The sequence below is a fragment of the Talaromyces stipitatus genome, genomic scaffold, assembly GCF_000003125.1.
Source record: "Talaromyces stipitatus ATCC 10500 scf_1105507295549 genomic scaffold, whole genome shotgun sequence".
NCBI lineage: Eukaryota > Fungi > Ascomycota > Eurotiomycetes > Eurotiales > Trichocomaceae > Talaromyces > Talaromyces stipitatus.
Window position 1 is genome coordinate 3,413,982 of NW_002990117.1, and position 18,552 is coordinate 3,432,533.

Here is an 18,552-nt window from a genome sequence, read left to right on the forward strand (position 1 = left end):
GTTGTGCCTTTCTTTAGACGCATCTGAGAATTCTTATTCGCTATTGTTCTCACAAAGGAAAGGAAGCTTTCCCCGGGATAAAAGACAGATCAATCTACAGCCTCAGGTCTGCCTTAATTTTTAGGTTACCAATCCGCCCCACATAATCATCCGGAACCAATCAGAATAGCAGAGATCTAGCAAGGAAAGATTCTGCATGGCTGGCCAATCTAGAAGAATGAGGAACGTATCATGGATAAAGTATCCTGGGTTTTTGACACCGTAAGGTAAGCAGATGCAGGATAGACAGTCTGAACAACATGGCGGTCAACAGACCAAAATAGAGGGGTGGCGTTGCCTGGGCAGCTCAGGAAGCTAAGCACCTAGTCGATTCCGAAAAGGGTTAAATGGGTTTTTCTTAGCGCCAAGCCCGGGCTCTGCAGATTGTTTGGCGTGGCAACGGTGGAACATCTGATGCGATCTGAGCAAGAGATAAAAGTCGTGAATGGGCGTTTAGTTTCTTGTTGAGGGCACAGATACTTTAGTTTCCTTATATCTTCACGTATTCGTTTCCTGGTGGTGTATTTTTCTAAAAGTTGAACTATACTTGGAGTAGTGACTAGGCTGGAAATAGTGGCTTTATATCTTCCTGCTCATCATGGTCAAGCTTAGCGAGAAGACCTTTCCAGGTCTGACAGGAAAGTGAGACAATCAAACTTGAGCTCGATGGCAGTGGTTTGTTTCTGCCAGTCAGCGAACTGATCTCCACCAAGGTCCCTGTTATGCCCGGCCTCTCATAAGCGGAGAAGCTTGTGTCTGAATGACTGCCCTAATCTTGCGGATCAATCCAATGAAAGTGCCACTCAGAAAGACTCTGCGCAGGGAGTCCCCAAAACTTGGCTAGCCAGAGTGCCAGACCACCCACTACTCCAAGACTACCGACTACTTGCACAATCATCCAACCACGCCGACGAAGGTCATCATTCCATCGAACCAACCCCAAGGGATCCTCAGGGTCGAGCTTGGTGAGGCGGTATCTTGCAGTCTGACCGTTGGATGTCCGTACCACGATTGCACCCGAATCTTTGTCGGTGTTTACATCCCATTGCGGAAATCCAGGTGTTTGGTGAATCGGAACAAGTGTACCATCAATCAGGCATTCCCCAATACGTTCGGTTAGCCAAGCTGCTCGTTCTCCTCGCGCAAGTGCAGCGTATCTTTCGCGTTCGTTTTGTAGACTCTGCTGTAGATCGGCAGCCCATTTTGCTAACCGTACTTGAGCTAGTTTTTCTTCATGCTGAGTATAATCATTCACTCGTGCCAAAGCATAATTGGGTGTTCCGCCAAAATTACTAATGGGAGGGACAGCCGCATTGTTGGAGGCGGGGTTAGAACATGTCGTAGGGCCGCCACGGCTCCTCGACTGCCGACGTGAAAGAGCCATATCGGAAATATTTGGAGCAAGTATATTAGTGCTCCGTGTCAACTTTTTAGCTGCACTATGACGGAGCCAAGACATATTGTCACTGTCGAAAACCTTTTCAATCAAATGGCCGATTTCAGATGCGACCAGAGGCGGGACATAATCTGGACTCATTAGCACACTGGCGTCCATGTTATCATCATCACTTGACTGCGCCGAAGAGACAGCAAACGGTAACTGAGGCTGTCCACCATCTGTCACAGTTACGTCGTCGAAGGAGAACAACCGCACACCATGTTGTGCGATTTGAATATGGAAAGAGCTCTTCAAAGAGGCTATCTGAGAGGCTGATAGCAAATCGGCTTTTGATATCAGAGGGATGACGTTGCTGAAATCGGATAATTTACGGATGCATTCGATATCACATGGGAGGGTATCTATTGCTTGTTAGATTGTCCCAAATCAATACGAGTCGAACAAGAGGACAAACCGACCTTCGGAGATAAGATAAAGGATTAAATCGACTTGGGACCCACCGTTCCCACCGAGCATATTTTGGAGATCGGAGCTGGGATGGCTGACAGAAGCAATGGCACGGGACAACTGCTGTCTCATATACTGTATTATGGCCTCTGTAGTTTGATCAGAGTTCGTTTTACTATTATGTGAAGCCGAAGTATCGACGAAACATAAATTGCGTTCCAGCACAACTTCTCCATTATTTTTCCGTCGCTTGAGGATACGCGAATCCTCGAGATCGGACCACCATGGAGGGTATGGTTTGGTACTTGCATGAATTTCCGAGATCATTGCCGCATTCGACTTTTTCGAATTCGTCCTTGAACGAGGGCGACCGGATTCCGTTGAATTCGAACTCCCAGGATCAACATGCACGATATCTTCACATGCCTGGACGATTGACTTGATCAATGACGATTTCCCAGAACCTAAAAAGCCATAAGTCTCACATGCTGTTTACGATCTGAAACTCTAGAGGAGGGGGTCTACCTTTTGATCCGGCTACGAGAATCTTGAAACGACCAATATTCTTTCCTCTTTCGGTAAACGGACGCCGGCTTGGCATTCGAATACTCGGCATGATCAGTTGCGAAGAGCTGTCGCTTACTCCATGATGAGTATGTTCACTCATCTCCGGAGCGTCTTCTTCTTCACCACCCGATACCAGAGCCTGGCTATTGATTTCGTCTGTGATGGATATGTCATCAAGTGGCTTGAAGGACCGACTGGATATTGACTTTGGACTACTCGGCATGGAAGATGGATCGTCGTTCAGATTGAACGGAGTCAGAGGACGTGAAGGAACTGGTGAGGCTCTAGAAATGGCTTTGGACAATGGCGTGTCCAGCCGGTCGATATGATGGAGAAGGTCCGATGGCTTGAGAGTTGTTCTACGCTTGAGCGTTGGATCGGCATGTTCGTCATTGACATCGCGACGATAAGACTCATCCTTGAAGGAACAAGATATATCTGCAGTATGAATAGTGTCTTCTAAGCTCTGAACTCCGTAAGTACTGTCTCTTGAAGCAGCCATGTCATCATCATTCGGCTCTCGAGCTAGGAAAAAAGAGGTCGGAACACTAGATCCGTCTGACCATGATGGAGCAGGTGGATCGGCGGATGAGAGCTTGCGAGGAGGGGAAGGGGAGAACTCGGGAACGACAGGGCGCATTCTGAAGGCATCTAGACTGGCAAAATATTCGATCCGAAACCGGTTCCCATCGTCGTGACAAACACGAGAAGATGGAAGTCAGTAAGTTTGTCGGGCACTTGTCTGGTGATGCGGTGTCGTTATCGGCTGACGATGAGATAAGATCACGTGTGGTGGGCTGTGGTCATCATAGCCAATGAGAGGCCAGAAGTGAGTTCTCCCCGCAGTGGACACTCGGTATTCTCATTACATGCATAACAAGCATTACAATATCACACTCAGCCAATGGTCGCTATCCTTGGACCTAAACTTCATAGAACCCTTTCCAGGAATGGAAAGGCTGATACATCACTGTATCAGCCATACCAGCCAACAATACGGACATTCCTCCGTTTTCGCAACTGGAGTGACTATATTTTTTCGATGCTTGTCTTACTTCCCATGTCAGCTTCAAAATTACTATTTTGTATCTCTCCTTTTTGAAAAGTGGCTAATCTAATCTAGACTTTCACTACTGTCTCTGCAGTGCATCTGATTTGCCCTCACCGTCTCCCTCTAAAGACAGAAGTGGGGTCACATATCGCACTAGATAAATTTAATGCTACGTACGGAGTAGTATTGGCGCATTTGCCGCGATTTGAGCAATCAGAAATTAGTCCACCACCAGCTCGTGGCCCTTTGATCCCTTCTATGCATGCACCTATAAAGACCGAGTGTGCCACTAGACCTTCGTTCTTTGCCAGCATGTAGAATGTAGAATATATCCATGTATTAAATTCATGAATTTATAAACTGGAGCAGACCGAGGCATTAGTACGTACAGTTTTAGTCGAGGCTCCACTACGAAACTTTTCTCTGCCCACCACGGGAATTAGCCGGTTTGCCCAGGAAGGAAAGAACGATCCATTAATTTTCTCTCTTTCCTCTTGTCTCTTCCAACCCTCCACAACCTCTCCACAGTCCTTTTTCTCTCTCCTTCTGTCTCTCGTTCTCATACGACCATTAGTTGAACTGATCGGGGGTTTCTTACTTACCATCAACCATCTACGAAAATACAACCGCAGTGCCACCTGCGGCACAATCGAAGGAAAAAGCAAATTCAGACCAGACATTATTCGTCCCCCCATTAGCCTAGTCGCGATAATCGGAGCCGCTTCCGAGTCCCCTCCTCATACCACCAGCCTTTATCGTTCCTTCCCACGCTATCGCCCCTATCTACAAACCAATCGCTAGCTGGTCAGCAAAAATTAGACCACAATGGCAATGGATCACGATACGGCCATGACCTGGTCGGAACAGCTACCGGAGGAGACATTGATGGCCACTGGCAACGAGGAGGACTTTTCCAACTTTCTAGAGTTCGGGATTGATTTTGCCGACTTGGACAACCACAATGCTGCGGCCGCTGTGCAGCACCAGCAGGCAATGCAGCATGCCAATCAGCAAATCGCAACTACTTTACCGGACGATGTTCGTATGGCTTCTTCCACGACTCAACCACCCTCATACCCTTCCATGATGGGCGAACATATAGGAATTGGCATGGCGAACAATCGTCCCGTGGAGGATCCGTCTTTTCATTATTCGCAGGACCAGCAACAACAGCAATATCACCAGCAGCTTCCCGCACAACATCATCAGCATCCAGAAAAGCTTGTCCATCAACAAGGCCAGCAACTGACACATCCGCATCCACATCCACCAATGGCTTCTCATCAATATCAGGAGGGGCAGCACATAATTCCGCCGACGCCCAACAGCGTTGAACTTCACGGTGGTGCGGCACGTTACATGCAGCGTGTCGATCAGAACAATAATGATATGTACGAGCGCTATGGACAGATGAATGACGAGCAGGTAACACAACATTTTCTTATCCTTGAATATCTTCCCCGTGCTACTGAACCTGACACTAAATGATTTTCAATGTAACAGGCCGCTGCTTTTTATACCCCTCTTGTATCACCAGCAATGACGCCATTGGAGAGCCAATTCCGCTTACCAGAGTACACGATACCCGGCGAATACTTCACTCCTCTCACGTCACCTGCATTAGAAGCCCAGAATCACAGCTCCAGCAATTATCCTTTTCAAACAACGCAGCCGCATCAGAATGGAGGATACGTTTCGGCCCCGCATGATCCAAGTGGACTCACAATGACCTCTGCCCCTCCATCGCCGGCAGTGTTTAAGAAACAGCGACAGGGACGTCGACCATCCACTGCAACACGGGCCGGCGGTCGTGCTGCCAAAGCGTCGCCGTCAATTCAAGCGAAAAGCTGGAAGAAACAAAGCAGGAATCCTCATCTGTTGTCGGACGATGTTGTCAGTGCCAGCAATCATACCAACTTGCAGGAACAAAATACCAACCGGTATACCAACAGCGGACTCAGCGCACTCCGTTATAGCAGCAATGAGAGTTCCCAGGACTCTGTATCACCTGAGCCTATCTCCGAACCGCTTATGCCACCACCCGCATTACCTCACAAATCGCCAGCAATACTGCCGCAATCCTCGGATCCTGGTTCAAGTGCTCCTGCAACGCCGGCGACGTTGATGAAAATCACCAACCGACCCCAGCACTTGCAAGATTCGTCCGGCCAATTTTCAGGCCAGGCAAGTCTAATACCGTCCAGTGAGCCTCATGATGAGCCAATGGAAGATATGGTATTACCAGAGGCAGCAGCTGACACTCGACGCCGACCAAGTCGTATCAATACTGCTATCATTACCAAAGAGCAACCCTCTAATAAATCTGCCACTAATACTCCGTTGATGGAGCCTCTATCTCGCCAACCGTCTGGTTCGCTCACACCGGGACCACGTTCGAGTGTTATGCCGTCACCTAGCGGGCCAGTGCCTAAGAAGTCCGAGCCAAAGGCATCAACGACTCGTAAAAGACAGAGCATCAGCTCCTCACACGCCAGCCCGGCTCTACGGCCGAGAATAAGTCCTAGCATACAGCCTCTAGTACGAGGAGATGGTAATTGTTTCTTGTTCAAACCCATAAGAAACCAAAGCGATATACTAACATTGATTAGGCATGACGAGTGAATCATCCGCCTTATATCTTGCATCCAAGTCGAATTATCAGCACATTCTAGACGGTACTGTACTTCCGGGCGTATCATATCCAGAGACTCTAGCCGAGAATCTCAGCAGCAAACGGACGAACCACAAACTTGCAGAACAAGGACGTCGAAATCGTATCAATACCGCATTGAAGGAAATCGAAGCCCTCCTCCCTCCTGACTTTGCACATGAACGAGCAATGAAAGAGAGTAAAGATGGGAATGGTGCAGGCAAGAATAGTGATGGCAAGGAAGCCAAGGAAGCCAAGGAAAAGAGTACACCGCCGACAATCAGCAAAGCAAGTACTGTCGAAATGGCAATTGATTATATCAAAGCGCTCAAGAAGGAATTAGAGGAGACCAAGGCACAGTTACAAGCGGCCGAGACCAAACTGGCTGGTGGTCAGACTGTGAAACCTGATGACTCTGCTAATACGACCGACAATCCTACGAAAGCCGAATCCTCTCCAACCAATTGATACCATTTCTCTTCTTCAATACGATTTTCTCTCTTGGGAGGCTTTTTCTTTTCTTGACGAGCAAATTGATATACCATTCCCCGTCACCTTCTCATCTCAACCGGATGTCTCATGAGACTTCACGGCTATGTCTACTCTATTCCGACTTCGTCATCGACCCTTATCCTTACCAGCGACAGAAATTGTATACGCGAAAAGAGGCGTTTTTCCAAGAGACACCCGGATTGCGGTGTATAATGCGTTTTTGAAATGAATTTTCATGATTTATTTTCGGTTTGATTCTTATCTGTCTTGGACGAATTTTGTTGTCTCGGTGTATACGATGATGAATGATTTAAATGGGTGGCTCTTTGGCTTTTTAATCGTCTGATCGTTTCCTTTGCTTTTCGATTCGATAGTTGATAGTTTAGGTATAATATTTCTTGCTACTGATTCAATTTTATCTAAGATATCTTCTCTATAGAATGAAAATTCAACAAATTCATGATTCATTTCTATATCGTTTCCTTCACCAGTCATAAACAATTGGACCAAACACAGAACAAACACTATAATTCAAGCATCCAACACAAAAGAGGAAACAAAGCTAGGAAATACACGACTTGCGTCGATCCTTCTATTTTAAAACACATTCTTTTATATCAAACTCCCGAATGGCAGGAAAGAAAAAAGCTGATAAATACATCAGAGTCAAGAGTCTAACTCCATTACCCCGTCGGTGTCGGAGCAGGCGTATTGGGTTGGTGACAACCACTGTTCGCCTTTGATCGCACTGTTGATTGAGACGGATTGTTCTGTGAATGGTTTCCAGGCTTCGTCCTCGTTGGTACTATTATGGTTGGAAGATGACTTCGAGATGTGGAGGAGAGTGCAGTGCCATGTCTCATTTGGCGAAGATGATTGTAATTGGGTGATGATATCTTCTCTCATCCAGAATTTGACGCGTGCATGTCCATCGTCTGTAGGTGTGTAAGTGAATGTCAATATGATTATATATTCTTCTTCGGGGAATGGAAGAGTTGTTGCGGGTATATCGTGATTGTTATAGATCATCAGTGCCATGGGTGTGCGAGACAGACCGCCGTCGCCGGTCTTGAAATGTAGTATATACTGATGTATCGTACTAAGTGGAGGAAGGCTGGTGATCACATTGAACGGTAACAGACGCTGGAATATGCTCGCTAGTGTCGACGCCTCAGGAATAAATGACGCGACGCTACCATACACGCCTCTCATTGTCGTGCTCGGAGAAAGGGGGTTTCGCGGGTTAGTCTCGTCTGGTGTCCTAGGGGGGGATGGAGAAGAGTTGACCCCATCACCTAGTATCTTTGCGAGTACATCTGCTAGCCAGTGAGCCGGATAGCCGATTGAGTGCAAGTGAATGAGCAGATCGAAGAAATAGGTCAGATTGGCAGAAGTTGACATTGCATTTCCTAATGGCAAAGACACACTGAAAAATTGAGAAAACAGGAACCGTGAGAGCTCCCCACGTGAAAGCAGGTGTTCATATGAAAATGGCGCCAGTTTGTCGCGCCTCAACTCCAGTAGACATTCATCCGAAGATGTGGAAGATGCATCTTGACTTTTCTTTGAGACTGTTTGCATTTGAGTGACTTTATATAATGTTGTAGAGTCATTGGCCGTAAAACAACCACTATTGCATCTTTCTCCAAGGCCCGAATCGGTACCGGATGTGCTAATCATAAGTCTTGCTGCTTGGGATTCGTTGAGAATCTTACTTGCACTTATGACCGTAGGGATATCACAAGGGCGAGACAAATGAACCAGATCATAAACAGTAGGCGTTGTACTGTGCCGGCCTTCGACTAAGCCATATCGTATTCCATCAATCGCCACTGCGAGATCACCAACAACATACTCAACGCTCAGTCGGCCGCGAATTTTCCGAAGAGCGACTACTATCATCTGAAAGAACGATGATGCATAATCGAACAACTTGGTTTTTTTTGGACCGCCTCTTTCTTGGATAGAGACTATGTTGTATAGCGCCCGACAGATGTCGAATGGGTTAGATACATCCATCTCACTCATGGTTGGGTTGACAAACCACTTCCCATTCACATAACTGCGCAGATTTTCAATCGAGGCATTCGTTTCTATAAGTTGAAGTAGCTCGGGTTCGTGTTCCCTCGTAACACTCCGTGGGGCTTGCAGGAGCGGAAGTTCGAAATACGTCTCCAGCTCTTTCTGACAGCCTGGTGGAGCTCTCGAATTGTACGGCATGCTGTAATCATGCAGACTCCGCACTGTTCTGTCAATGGCATTGCTCGTAGAATTTCGGTCGTCCGATTCGAAATCCAACCACGACTCTAAAGCTCCGATCAAATGCGCCCGATCCAAATCATAAATCTGCAACCACGGAAGTACCCGTTGGCTGGTCTTCAATCGGCCAACAACAGAGTCAACAGTGTGAAGAAGACGGCCCAATGCATAGCGTGGGATAATCACACCAGAAAATATATAATACACTGTCGTATAAATTTCAGTCCGTTCAGCCTGTGGAATGTCGGTCTGGCAGGCCAGCTCATCTAAGAGCACAAGAAGAACAAGATTCCGTGCAATGACCGCAGAATTGCTGTCGTTCAGAGTGAACTGGTATTTTCGTTTCAGGGGTGTTGTGGAATGCATAACCATGCGTTCTGTGACGCCGAGAATGGCGAGTTGGGCATAGAAATGGCGCGCATCGCTAATGCCACCTAGAAATACGGCTAGGTTTCTGTCAATGTTGGAATGGACCGTAAAGTCGACCAGGTCAGTGACTTGATCAAGACTGATATCCTTGCTCGATGGTAAGTCGCCATTTCTTTGCATGGAGGATGATTGATAGCGAGGCAATTCCGCTAGAAGTTGTAGTGTATACGTTTCTTCGTCAGGAAACGCTCGCCATACTATCTCGGCATGGTCCAGAGCTCCTTGATATTGACGTAGCTCATCAGCCGAAGACGGGCTTTGTATATCTGCCAGTCGATGTAGCCATTGTCTCGCAGCATCGAATTGGTGTGTGTGCAAATAAGCTCGAAGGATTCGAGGAATCAACTTCAGCTCTGTGGTTTGTCGGGATTTTGTGCCATTGTCATCGCTGTGGCCTTGACAAATGGCCAATGCTTGCTGGGCGCATTGGATAGACTCGTGAAAGTTCCCGACCTCATAGTAAGCTGCTGAGAGGTTGGACCATGGTAGGTAATCGTCCGGTTCGGCACGACGGGCGGCTTCTTGATAAGCTTTGATAGCTATTTGTCGTCAGTCAGTTGTTTGCAGAAGAAGAGAAGAGAAGAGAAGATGAAGAAGTCAAGGTCAAGGAGATGCCAAGGAAAGAGCCCACTCAGAGGGGCTAGCTTTTTCGAGTCTAGACTCACCTTCAGTCAGCTGACCTCTTTTGTACAAAGCGTTGCCTTTTTCTCGCGCTTGAACTCCATTCATTTCTGTAGAATATTTTGCAAACAAATTTACAACAGGAAAAAGACTCATTTACCAGGGGAAATCCATCTCTTTAAGTCAATCAAAAAAAGAAATGAACCGGTTGGCCCCAGCTTTTGGCCTCTGCGTTCTTGCGGTGTCTCTTCTTTAGAGCTCTGAATCAGTTGGTGGCCGCCAAGGCGAAAAGACATACAAATCAGAGCTGATCTGTCTGGCGCTCACCGCTAATTCAATAGGATCCAATGGTCTGGTAACCTCACTAGCCGGTCAGGCCTGGATTCTGGATTCTGGATCCCAGTTGGAAATCTGTACGTATATTGGAAAGGAATTCTAATCATGTACGGAGTACAGCGTAAGTCTGGCGGTAGCGAAAGGAACAGCGCATGAATGGAGTTGTACTGGATGTGTGCCAATCATGCGGCTGCATTGTTTGACTCCGTAGAGATTCTGGCTTTTTAACTACATGAGATATATTCTTTTAACACTCTAGGTTGATCGGTGGTACCTAATCTGGCCCAACAATATACACATCGATACGTTGGGCTTTGCCTGGTAGAGCGAATTTTGGCGCGATAACATTTCTGTGTAACTATCTATTCATAAATTAATGTGCGATCACTATTCTCCCAGTCATTTAGCTCCAAAGGGCGGCGTATACCTAAAGAGGTAGTTATTTTGAAGTAGTATGTGAGCGAACTCTGTATCTACCTCGACTCGAGATCGAACAATTGATTTGACAGCGTGAAAAGGAGTTATTTAGTGACGAAAATGAAAAAATCGAAACGAAAAAACCTCTATCCGCTTCTTTGCATCATATCATTGCTTTGTGTCACTTGATGTTTCTCATCTCACAATCAACAGCGACGGGAAGCCGAGTATAAGCCCTAGCCCTATTTATTAGCCCTAACAATGACAGATTCGCCACTCGAGTAGTCTCAACACAAAGCTCATCTGAATGCCATCTCTAACGTCCATAGAGGGTAATAATCAATTATTTGTGAGTCAAATACTTTGTAACAAAGAAATCATCTCAGATGTGTCGATTATCGGCGTTAGGTGACCTACAATGTCCTACAACCAGCGTTTCTAAAGTCAATTATTGAATAAATCATCATCGCAACCTCGAATATGACTCCATATAACACAGTTTGTAAGTATCTTTAGATCATTGTAAATAGTCAGAAATTGAGGCAGAGTCCGTAACGCATCCAGAAAGTTGTATAGGAGATAAATGTGCCTTCCACTGGACTGTAGGCATTACGTTGAATCTTTGATTCCGTTGACAAAACATCAGTAGTGTTCAAAGAATCTTAAAACGTATACAGAATCTTTGAGAGCCAGCGGACTTTCAAGCACGCAGCTTCGAGGCTCATAGGATGATCCCCAATGCTTCAGATGAATTCATGACACAGCTGGGAGCTGGTACTACAGTCTATAGACGTATATTGGGATGAAATGACACACAAAGAGCAAATATATGACTCTACATCCAAAATTTGTGTCATAGAAGTCGAGTTTGAGAGCATAAATAGGAAGTTGAGCTTGCTGTAGATCCTGTACTTTCACATCAAGAACAATCATCAACTTTCTACCAAACTTTCTCTTACTTCTAACCAGAGGATTTACCCTTCATAACATTACTATTCCTTGGCAAGCCATTATTATCTATCGACGAGTCTGCCAGGACAAAGTTGACCAGTTACAATGTCGGACCGGGCTGACAAGATTCGAGATCTGTATCTCAAAGGAAAGGAACTCTTTCCGCGCCAGACTATGGAGGTCATGGGGAAGATACTTAAAGGATACAAAACGGGGAAATGTAAAAACGCAGATTTTATAATTCCGGACTACGTTGATGGAAACGAAAGTCCTCACCCTAACGAGGTTACTTTAGATCTGGGATACCACGTGCATGTAGAAGGAGCAAAGTAAGTTGTTGACTGATTAAATACATAACACATTTGAATGCCGTCAGAAATGAGAAACTAATCCACCGACTTCAAGGCTGAAGGCAATGGGATACGTCCCAATTCAGATGTTCCGATTGGGTCTGGGGCACCAAATTACCGTCTTGGAATCGGACTTTGACAAGGCTTATGCTCAAAATTTGAAAGCTCCTAAAGCCCATGATATCCAGGAGCTTGAAAATTTGCGGGATGAGGCCTACAAGAACTGGATCATGAATCCCGCAAGAGACTCAGTGCAAGCTACACTCAAGGGAATCAAGATTGGAAAACTCAAGAAAGTCACGAAGATAATTGCATTCGGGAATGGCTCCTTGTGGTACGGCTGGAAAAGGGAGATGGGCTTGATTAAAAATTTCGTGGCCCAACACGCTGTTATACAAGAGATACGGGATTTCATACAGAAAACCTGTAACCAGGAGGTTACTTGCTATGCACAAGAGCCCAAGTATACCCCAGCAGACGAGAAGGTGCTCCTTGCACATTTCGGAATCCAGCCATTGGAAGAAATAGAGGCGCTCCTACAAGTCGATGAGAAAACACTTGTTTTCGCCATGAACCAGGACATGCCTCTTCTGCAAATCCTTGCTGATATTTCAAAACCACCAGCTATGATCCTTTGCGGAGAGGTCAACATAACTGAAAAGTTGGAAGATTACGACAGTAAAAAAATGTCTGCCTGTCCAACCTCTCCCAGGGTCCAAAGCCTCATTCATAGCTACCTCGAGCCGCTTAAAATTGATGATACTGACTCGCTTTTCGAGAGTGGGAACAAGACAAGGCTCTATGTTCTGAAATGATTTTGGACACCTACTGCTTGGAATGACGGTGACTGATTGCAGAGGTTACTCTGTGGATATACCTGATCCGATTATCTACCTATGCTTAGGTGCAGACAATGAAATCTTCACTCTGACCTACTTGAATTGGATTTTAACGGAAAGTATCTTATAGTACGAGTATGATACCTAAGTAGTGTATACACTTTGGAGATTCAGGGGTTTCTCATATAGTCTAAGGTGCCCGGGTAACTGCTTAATTAGACATCCTACACATATCTAATCATATTAATTCCAGATTGACGCAACCTATGACACAACATGTGTGCATATGGCTTGAACCATTTGACGTCCTTATACCTAGGTACCTGGCCATAGTTGGCAACAATTGTAGCTCTAGCCGTATTTAAAAGCATCTTTCGCAAATCTCCTCCTGGGCTTTAGGATACTAAGTTTGATATATATAGAGTAATGAATTTAAGAAACCATTTGTGAGCTAACCATATTGACTAGCTACACTCGTGTGCCTACCTTTGTAATGAGTCAATGTCCCGAATGATTTCACCAGCCCGACAAAGTTCATTTCAGAACGTACGGACACCGAGACAAGCCCTCTTGGCGAAGGAAGTCATCAGAGTCCGGGATATCATGTTCGTCATATTTCGTGAGTAGCTCCTCTAGGAGATATAAAATTCTTAAACCGACCCTTGCGCAGACGTGCTCGGGGATTCTCTTGCTGCTCATTAGCCACGATAGTTTTGTAATCTTCCCAGCCTTGCTTTTCGATCTTGTCATGGAAGATCATTGCTGGTTCCGCAATATCAGCTATAACCTGTATGATGCAAACTTCCCCTGGAGAGATCACAAAGACAAGGGTATGCTCATCAATCTTCAGGTAGCCGTCGGGATTATGCAGTCGCTCAAGTTTCAAAGAGTCAAGCATTTCGTTGTCCTTCGGCGTGTGGCGTTCCGTCTTGTACGTAAGCCTTGACCTGCTGTCTTCCTGCCAGGGACAATTCGTAAGGATATACCTAAGAGGCCCCGAGATACCGAGGTATGTTCCTAAATTACATGCAATCAAGTTATCGGAATAAATGAACAAATTCAACATGACTTCCCACCCCCCCATTTCTTCTCTATTTCTCTTTTCTCGTATACATTACACACGTCCCCATCTCAACATTCATCCTTCCATTGTCACTGATAACAGGCAAATGACATATATCGGTAATTAACAGACACGTAACAGGTGTCAGCATATAGCACAAGCCCTGCATGCATCATGGCGTCTCTTGAGTAAATGTCTCCTCATCTTCGAAAGACGTCAGTCACAGAGGAATTCGTCATTCTCTTTTGATGTCACCACCTAGGTAGTCGTCACTTAACACAAAAGGCCAATTATCCACCAATTTCACAATCCAGGGAAAGAAATCTGTCGAATTGGGAATTGCCTACTTCAAAGGCAGAAACCCTATCTAACCGCGAACAGTCTCACAAAATCGAATCGCCTATAGCTCTTAAATATTAGAGCTAATTTATGATAGACATGAAGACCAACCTCAACCCACTCAGCAGATAATCGTGACGAGGTTTCTCAAGGAAATGTTCAGGTTAGGGCTAGGTAGAACCAAGTACCGAATGACCTTGGAGATACGAACTTACTAAGTATAACCTATGTAATATCCATTTCTCATTTCATCAAATCTAAATTTATTCTTATTTCCTACCATTTATCTATAAAATTAACCTCTTCTTTACCCCTTGACAACCTAGACAACATGGAACAAGAGCACTGATACCCTCAATCCAAAGAAACGAAAATTCCCAAACCGGGAAGTTTCCCAACCACAAAACCCTAGCACTAAACCCAATCGAGAACCATATCCATATTCTCAAATCACCACTCGATTGAACCACCCTATACGATCATTCAAGTACAAAATTTCTATTCCAAAACGAGAAATTTTAAGTCCCTTCCTGCTTGTAAGGAAATTTTCAAGTAATAGCATTACAGCCGCGAAACAGCACAATTGCTATCATAAGCCACATCTCTAAGCACATACGTACAGTGAATGACATGAATTCGATAGCATGAAAACATCAAAATATCAGCTGCTGATTGCGCCCTCTTAGCTCAGTGGTAGTAGTATTGCACTTGCAACCGTAGAGGTTGTTATGAGTAATGCAAGGGTCCTGTGTTCAGTGCATTTTGTTTTGCTTCTCCTCTCTATCTGTATACAGCGTCGCCTCCATGGGAATACACTACAGAGATGATCATAACCAACCTGTTTTCTGAATCAACCAGCAGTTACCTTAGGAGTCAAAATGTCTAACGATAATCATTAACGCACCAATACATCTATCCTATCGACAAAAACCAAGACCAAATGGATTTATTCAACAGACAAGACATAAAAAGGAGATTCATCATAAACGTAACATGACATGAAATTCAAGAACATACAAAAGGGGAATATTCAAAATGCTAGGTTGATGAATAGAAAGTCAAAAGCAAGATATTCGAATCAGACATGAGGAGGTTTGGATATGAAAGACACTGCTGGGACACGATTGAGTACTTGACATAAAAGTAGTAGTCATCACGCTCGTCTCTTTTTATCTATTTCTTCCACGATTCCTCTCTTATAATCAAACTGAGCTTAATCTTCAAAGAAATTCATAATCGCCCGAATACCACGCGATCCCAATCCATGAGGTGGATAAGCAATATACAACGGTTCCTCATGAGCACCCAATTTCATACGGAACTCACTCTTGCGCGTCAAATGGAATTGTTTCGCCACTGCCTCGTAGGTATGTTGCAACATACGTACTTTGGCGCCCTTCATATGATGACCTGGTGTCAAAGTGGCGGTTGCACCGGCACCGAATGTGAGTGATTTAACACCTTGTTTGGAGGCGGTTTGAATGGCGTGGGTGACAATGTACTCGATTGTTCCGTTGGGAGAGTCAGGGAAATCGAGACTGTACTTCACTTGCATGCCCTGGCGGGGTGCGAGCATAGCCAGAGCCACGAATGCGACGACTGTGCCTTCCTTGTCGATGGCATAGTAGTACCAGCGATGCTCGTAGTCGCGCCATGGAGCAATTTCTGACAGATGGATTTGAGTTCCCTTGCGATTGGCCAACCAGTCCTTGATACGTTTGTCAATCTTGGTTCTGATTTCTTCCGATGGTAATTCTCCATGGGGAACATCAATAACCTTGATACCCTCACTTTCGGCATGTCGAATCTTTCGGGCAACCTCAGTATCAGAAGCCATAAGGTTGCGACTGGGATCAACACGCTCTTCAGCGATACAGGACAAGCTTCGCCATCCGTACTTCTCGCCCAAAAGCTCCTCCACTGCAGGTGAAATCAAGATCCAAATGGGCTTGAGCTTGGTTTCGCGTTTGAGCCAATGCAAGAATCCGCTGATAACACGGTTATATTGACTTGGATCGCAGAGTGGGTCACCAGGAATAATAGCATAGTTGTAACTGGGGATGTACGAAACGGCAGCTCCGGTGAAGGGGTCTCGCCAGATTTGGTATCGGTCATCTGTCCAAGACGTAGATGTGGCATCACCGTAGTTGGCAATCAACTCCACAAGAGGCTGGTATTCCTTTTCATCATTGGCTTTGCGACCACGTTCCTCCTTCTGCCATGTTGGTTCCAGAGTGGAAGCTTCAGGATGACGAAGCTGAAGAACAGGTGGCTTGGGTGGGAAGCTCTTGGGATCGCGATGGAAGAGAGAAGCCAAACGGATATTACCCAATTTCAGCAGAAGCATGACAAAACGTTCAAGACCAACACCGGCTCCAGCGTGAGGGGGTGCTCCCCATCGGAAACCTTCGAGGTAGTCCTCCATATCAGATGGCTTGATGCCGACTTTCTTCATATTATCCTCCAGCATCGAGGGGTCATGGATACGCTGACCACCAGAGACAATCTCCTGGCCACGCACAAAGATATCAAAGGAGTTGGTATAGCCGGGATTGTTGGCATCGGGCATGGTATAAAAGGGACGAGCAGAGACGGGGAATTTATCGATGATATAGTAATCGGTGCCGTATTTCTCCTTGACCACCTCTCCAAGTCGGATTTCGTCGCGCGTGGCCAAGTCTTCGTCGTCAGGGACCTCCTTGCCATCCTCAGTGCGCCAGCCAGATTCGTTGAGCAGCTTGACTGCTTCTTGGAATGGAATCACGGGGGTCTTTTCGGCGAGGACGACGTCGTTGGAGGGGAATTGATGCTTGACGGCTTCGACTTCACGGCGGTACTTGCTGTAGATTCCGGTGATGATATGCCGGAGTACTGCATCAATGGTCTCGAGCATTTCGTGGTAGTGCTCGTCGATGGCCATCTCAATATCGAGACCGGTATACTCGGTCAAATGACGATGGGTGTTTGAATTCTCGGCTCGGAAGACGGCGCCAATTTCGTAGACGCGCTCGAAATCAGATGCGATTGCCATCTGCTTGGCCAATTGAGGACTCTGAGCAAGGAAAGCCGGGCGACCAAAATAGTTCAATTCGAAGACGCTTGCGCCGGATTCAGTTGCTGAGCCTTGCAACTTGGGAGTGTGAATTTCAATGAATCCTCGCTCGTCAAGAGCAGCACGCCACAGGTTGCCGACAGCAGACTGAATACGGAAGATAGCTTGAGCGGTACCAGTTCGGAGATCGAGGATACGATTAGACAAACGAGTGCGATCGGGGATATGGCTGAAGCGACCTTCGACGCGGTCTTCCTCTTCAGTGCGGATCTCAGCTTCGTAGACCGAGAAAGGTACCGAATCCTCGCGACGGACGACGACGTGAAGCTGTTCGATGGAAATTTCCACATCGTGGTAGGTACAGCCCAAGACGGGAACGGCCGGTTTCTGCATGATACCGCGAACGCGAACAATGGTCCCAGTTCGCAGACGCTCGGCCCAATTCACCATACCCAAGGACTTCTTACCTTCTTCGGCATGTAGCACACCTTGGAAAGTAGTGAGTTGCTGACGAAAGACTAAAAACACGAGCTTGGCACTCATGTTACGAATGATATGCAGACGAGCAACAAAGGTCACTTCCTTGCCAATCAGATCGGTCGAGATATCGGCCAACCTCAGCTTGGGTTCGCCGGATCGCGTCTGACTCTGCACAAGAGGCAAGTCGCCGTACCGTTCTTTCATTTCGGGGGTCTCTTCGCGGGCGATTTCTTCTTCCTTTTCGTGGCGTCGTTGTTGCGAGCTGCTTCTCTGTTCCTCGCTCAGGCGGCTTTTGGCCTGGCGCGCTTGCTGGCGGGCGAGTCGCTTTTGCTGGTTTTTGCTCATGGGGCTTGAGGAATCGTCCGATAGGTCGTCGGACGAGGAGATATCGTCGCGATCTCGCAGGAAGCCCACCAGCGAGCGGCGGGGGGACTGCGAACCGCTGCCGCCGCTGTCTCCATCACCCACGACGCCGTCATGCTTTGTGCGGATTTTGGATAAAGCGCGTCTAATGCCAGACATTTTGACGCTTTAGTAGCCCTTGTGGGCGATTGAGATACTTGTATAGAAAGAGGGAAAGAGAGAGGGAAGGAGAAGGAGTGAGTTAGGAACCGGGAGGAAGTTGGCGGGGTACTTTCTGGTTTAAACGGAAGACGGGATTAGCTCCATCCCGCCCAACACGAGGGAAAAAAGCACTTACTGTGAGCAAAGCGACTGCTGACCAAGGAATTACTTAAGCTGTCTGTGTTCTTAATCGTACGTAAGTGGGCG

At 46.4% G+C, this 18,552-nt stretch overlaps 6 protein-coding genes across 6 annotated transcripts, besides 1 other annotated feature; 2 read left to right on the top strand and 4 right to left on the bottom strand.

Moving 5' to 3' along the window:
• Positions 1 to 74: 74 nt before the first annotated feature.
• On the bottom strand, positions 75 to 3,166 carry TSTA_021040 (uncharacterized protein). Its single transcript, XM_002484232.1, has 3 exons — positions 2,411 to 3,166; positions 1,897 to 2,349; positions 75 to 1,839 (listed from the first exon to the last, which is right to left on the bottom strand). The coding sequence occupies exons 1-3, from the start codon at positions 3,090 to 3,092 to the stop codon at positions 809 to 811; spliced, it is 2,166 nt and encodes a 721-aa protein (XP_002484277.1). The 5' UTR covers positions 3,093 to 3,166; the 3' UTR covers positions 75 to 808.
• Positions 3,167 to 4,328: 1,162 nt separating this feature from the next.
• On the top strand, positions 4,329 to 7,056 carry TSTA_021050 (HLH transcription factor (PalcA), putative; the record flags this gene model as incomplete). The annotated part of the gene is made up of 3 exons (XM_002484233.1): positions 4,329 to 4,928; positions 5,007 to 6,054; positions 6,113 to 7,056. 3 exons carry the CDS (start codon positions 4,329 to 4,331, stop codon positions 6,619 to 6,621), a joined length of 2,157 nt encoding a protein of 718 aa, XP_002484278.1. The 3' UTR covers positions 6,622 to 7,056.
• A 39-nt stretch (positions 7,057 to 7,095) lies between these two features.
• TSTA_021060 (uncharacterized protein) lies at positions 7,096 to 10,062 on the bottom strand (the record flags this gene model as incomplete). The annotated part of the gene is made up of 2 exons (XM_002484234.1): positions 7,096 to 9,872; positions 9,999 to 10,062. 2 exons carry the CDS (start codon positions 10,060 to 10,062, stop codon positions 7,312 to 7,314), a joined length of 2,625 nt encoding a protein of 874 aa, XP_002484279.1. The 3' UTR covers positions 7,096 to 7,311.
• Positions 9,902 to 9,928: a microsatellite.
• A 1,701-nt stretch (positions 10,063 to 11,763) lies between the features above and the next one.
• On the top strand, positions 11,764 to 12,823 carry TSTA_021070 (uncharacterized protein; the record flags this gene model as incomplete). Its single annotated transcript, XM_002484235.1, has 2 exons — positions 11,764 to 11,987; positions 12,064 to 12,823. The coding sequence occupies 2 exons, from the start codon at positions 11,764 to 11,766 to the stop codon at positions 12,821 to 12,823; spliced, it is 984 nt and encodes a 327-aa protein (XP_002484280.1).
• Positions 12,824 to 13,381: 558 nt separating this feature from the next.
• Positions 13,382 to 13,745, bottom strand: TSTA_021080 (uncharacterized protein; the record flags this gene model as incomplete). Its single annotated transcript, XM_002484236.1, has 2 exons — positions 13,382 to 13,479; positions 13,508 to 13,745. 2 exons carry the CDS (start codon positions 13,743 to 13,745, stop codon positions 13,382 to 13,384), a joined length of 336 nt encoding a protein of 111 aa, XP_002484281.1.
• A 1,371-nt stretch (positions 13,746 to 15,116) lies between these two features.
• TSTA_021090 (aspartyl-tRNA synthetase, cytoplasmic) lies at positions 15,117 to 18,303 on the bottom strand (the record flags this gene model as incomplete). Its single annotated transcript, XM_002484237.1, has 1 exon — positions 15,117 to 18,303. One exon carries the CDS (start codon positions 18,301 to 18,303, stop codon positions 15,463 to 15,465), a length of 2,841 nt encoding a protein of 946 aa, XP_002484282.1. The 3' UTR covers positions 15,117 to 15,462.
• Positions 18,304 to 18,552: the final 249 nt, after the last annotated feature.

What these genes read in the sequence shown, in the direction of transcription:
- TSTA_021040 (XM_002484232.1), bottom strand. Translation starts at nt 3,092, where the DNA reads ATGCGCCCTGTCGTTCCCGAGTTCTCCCCTTCCCCTCCTCGCAAGCTC. An exon ending in TCTCGTAGCCGGATCAAAAG is followed by an intron (nt 2,350 to 2,410) that starts GTAGACCCCCTC and finishes ATGGCTTTTTAG; the next exon opens with GTTCTGGGAAATCGTCATTG. An exon ending in CCTTTATCTTATCTCCGAAG is followed by an intron (nt 1,840 to 1,896) that starts GTCGGTTTGTCC and finishes AACAAGCAATAG; the next exon opens with ATACCCTCCCATGTGATATC.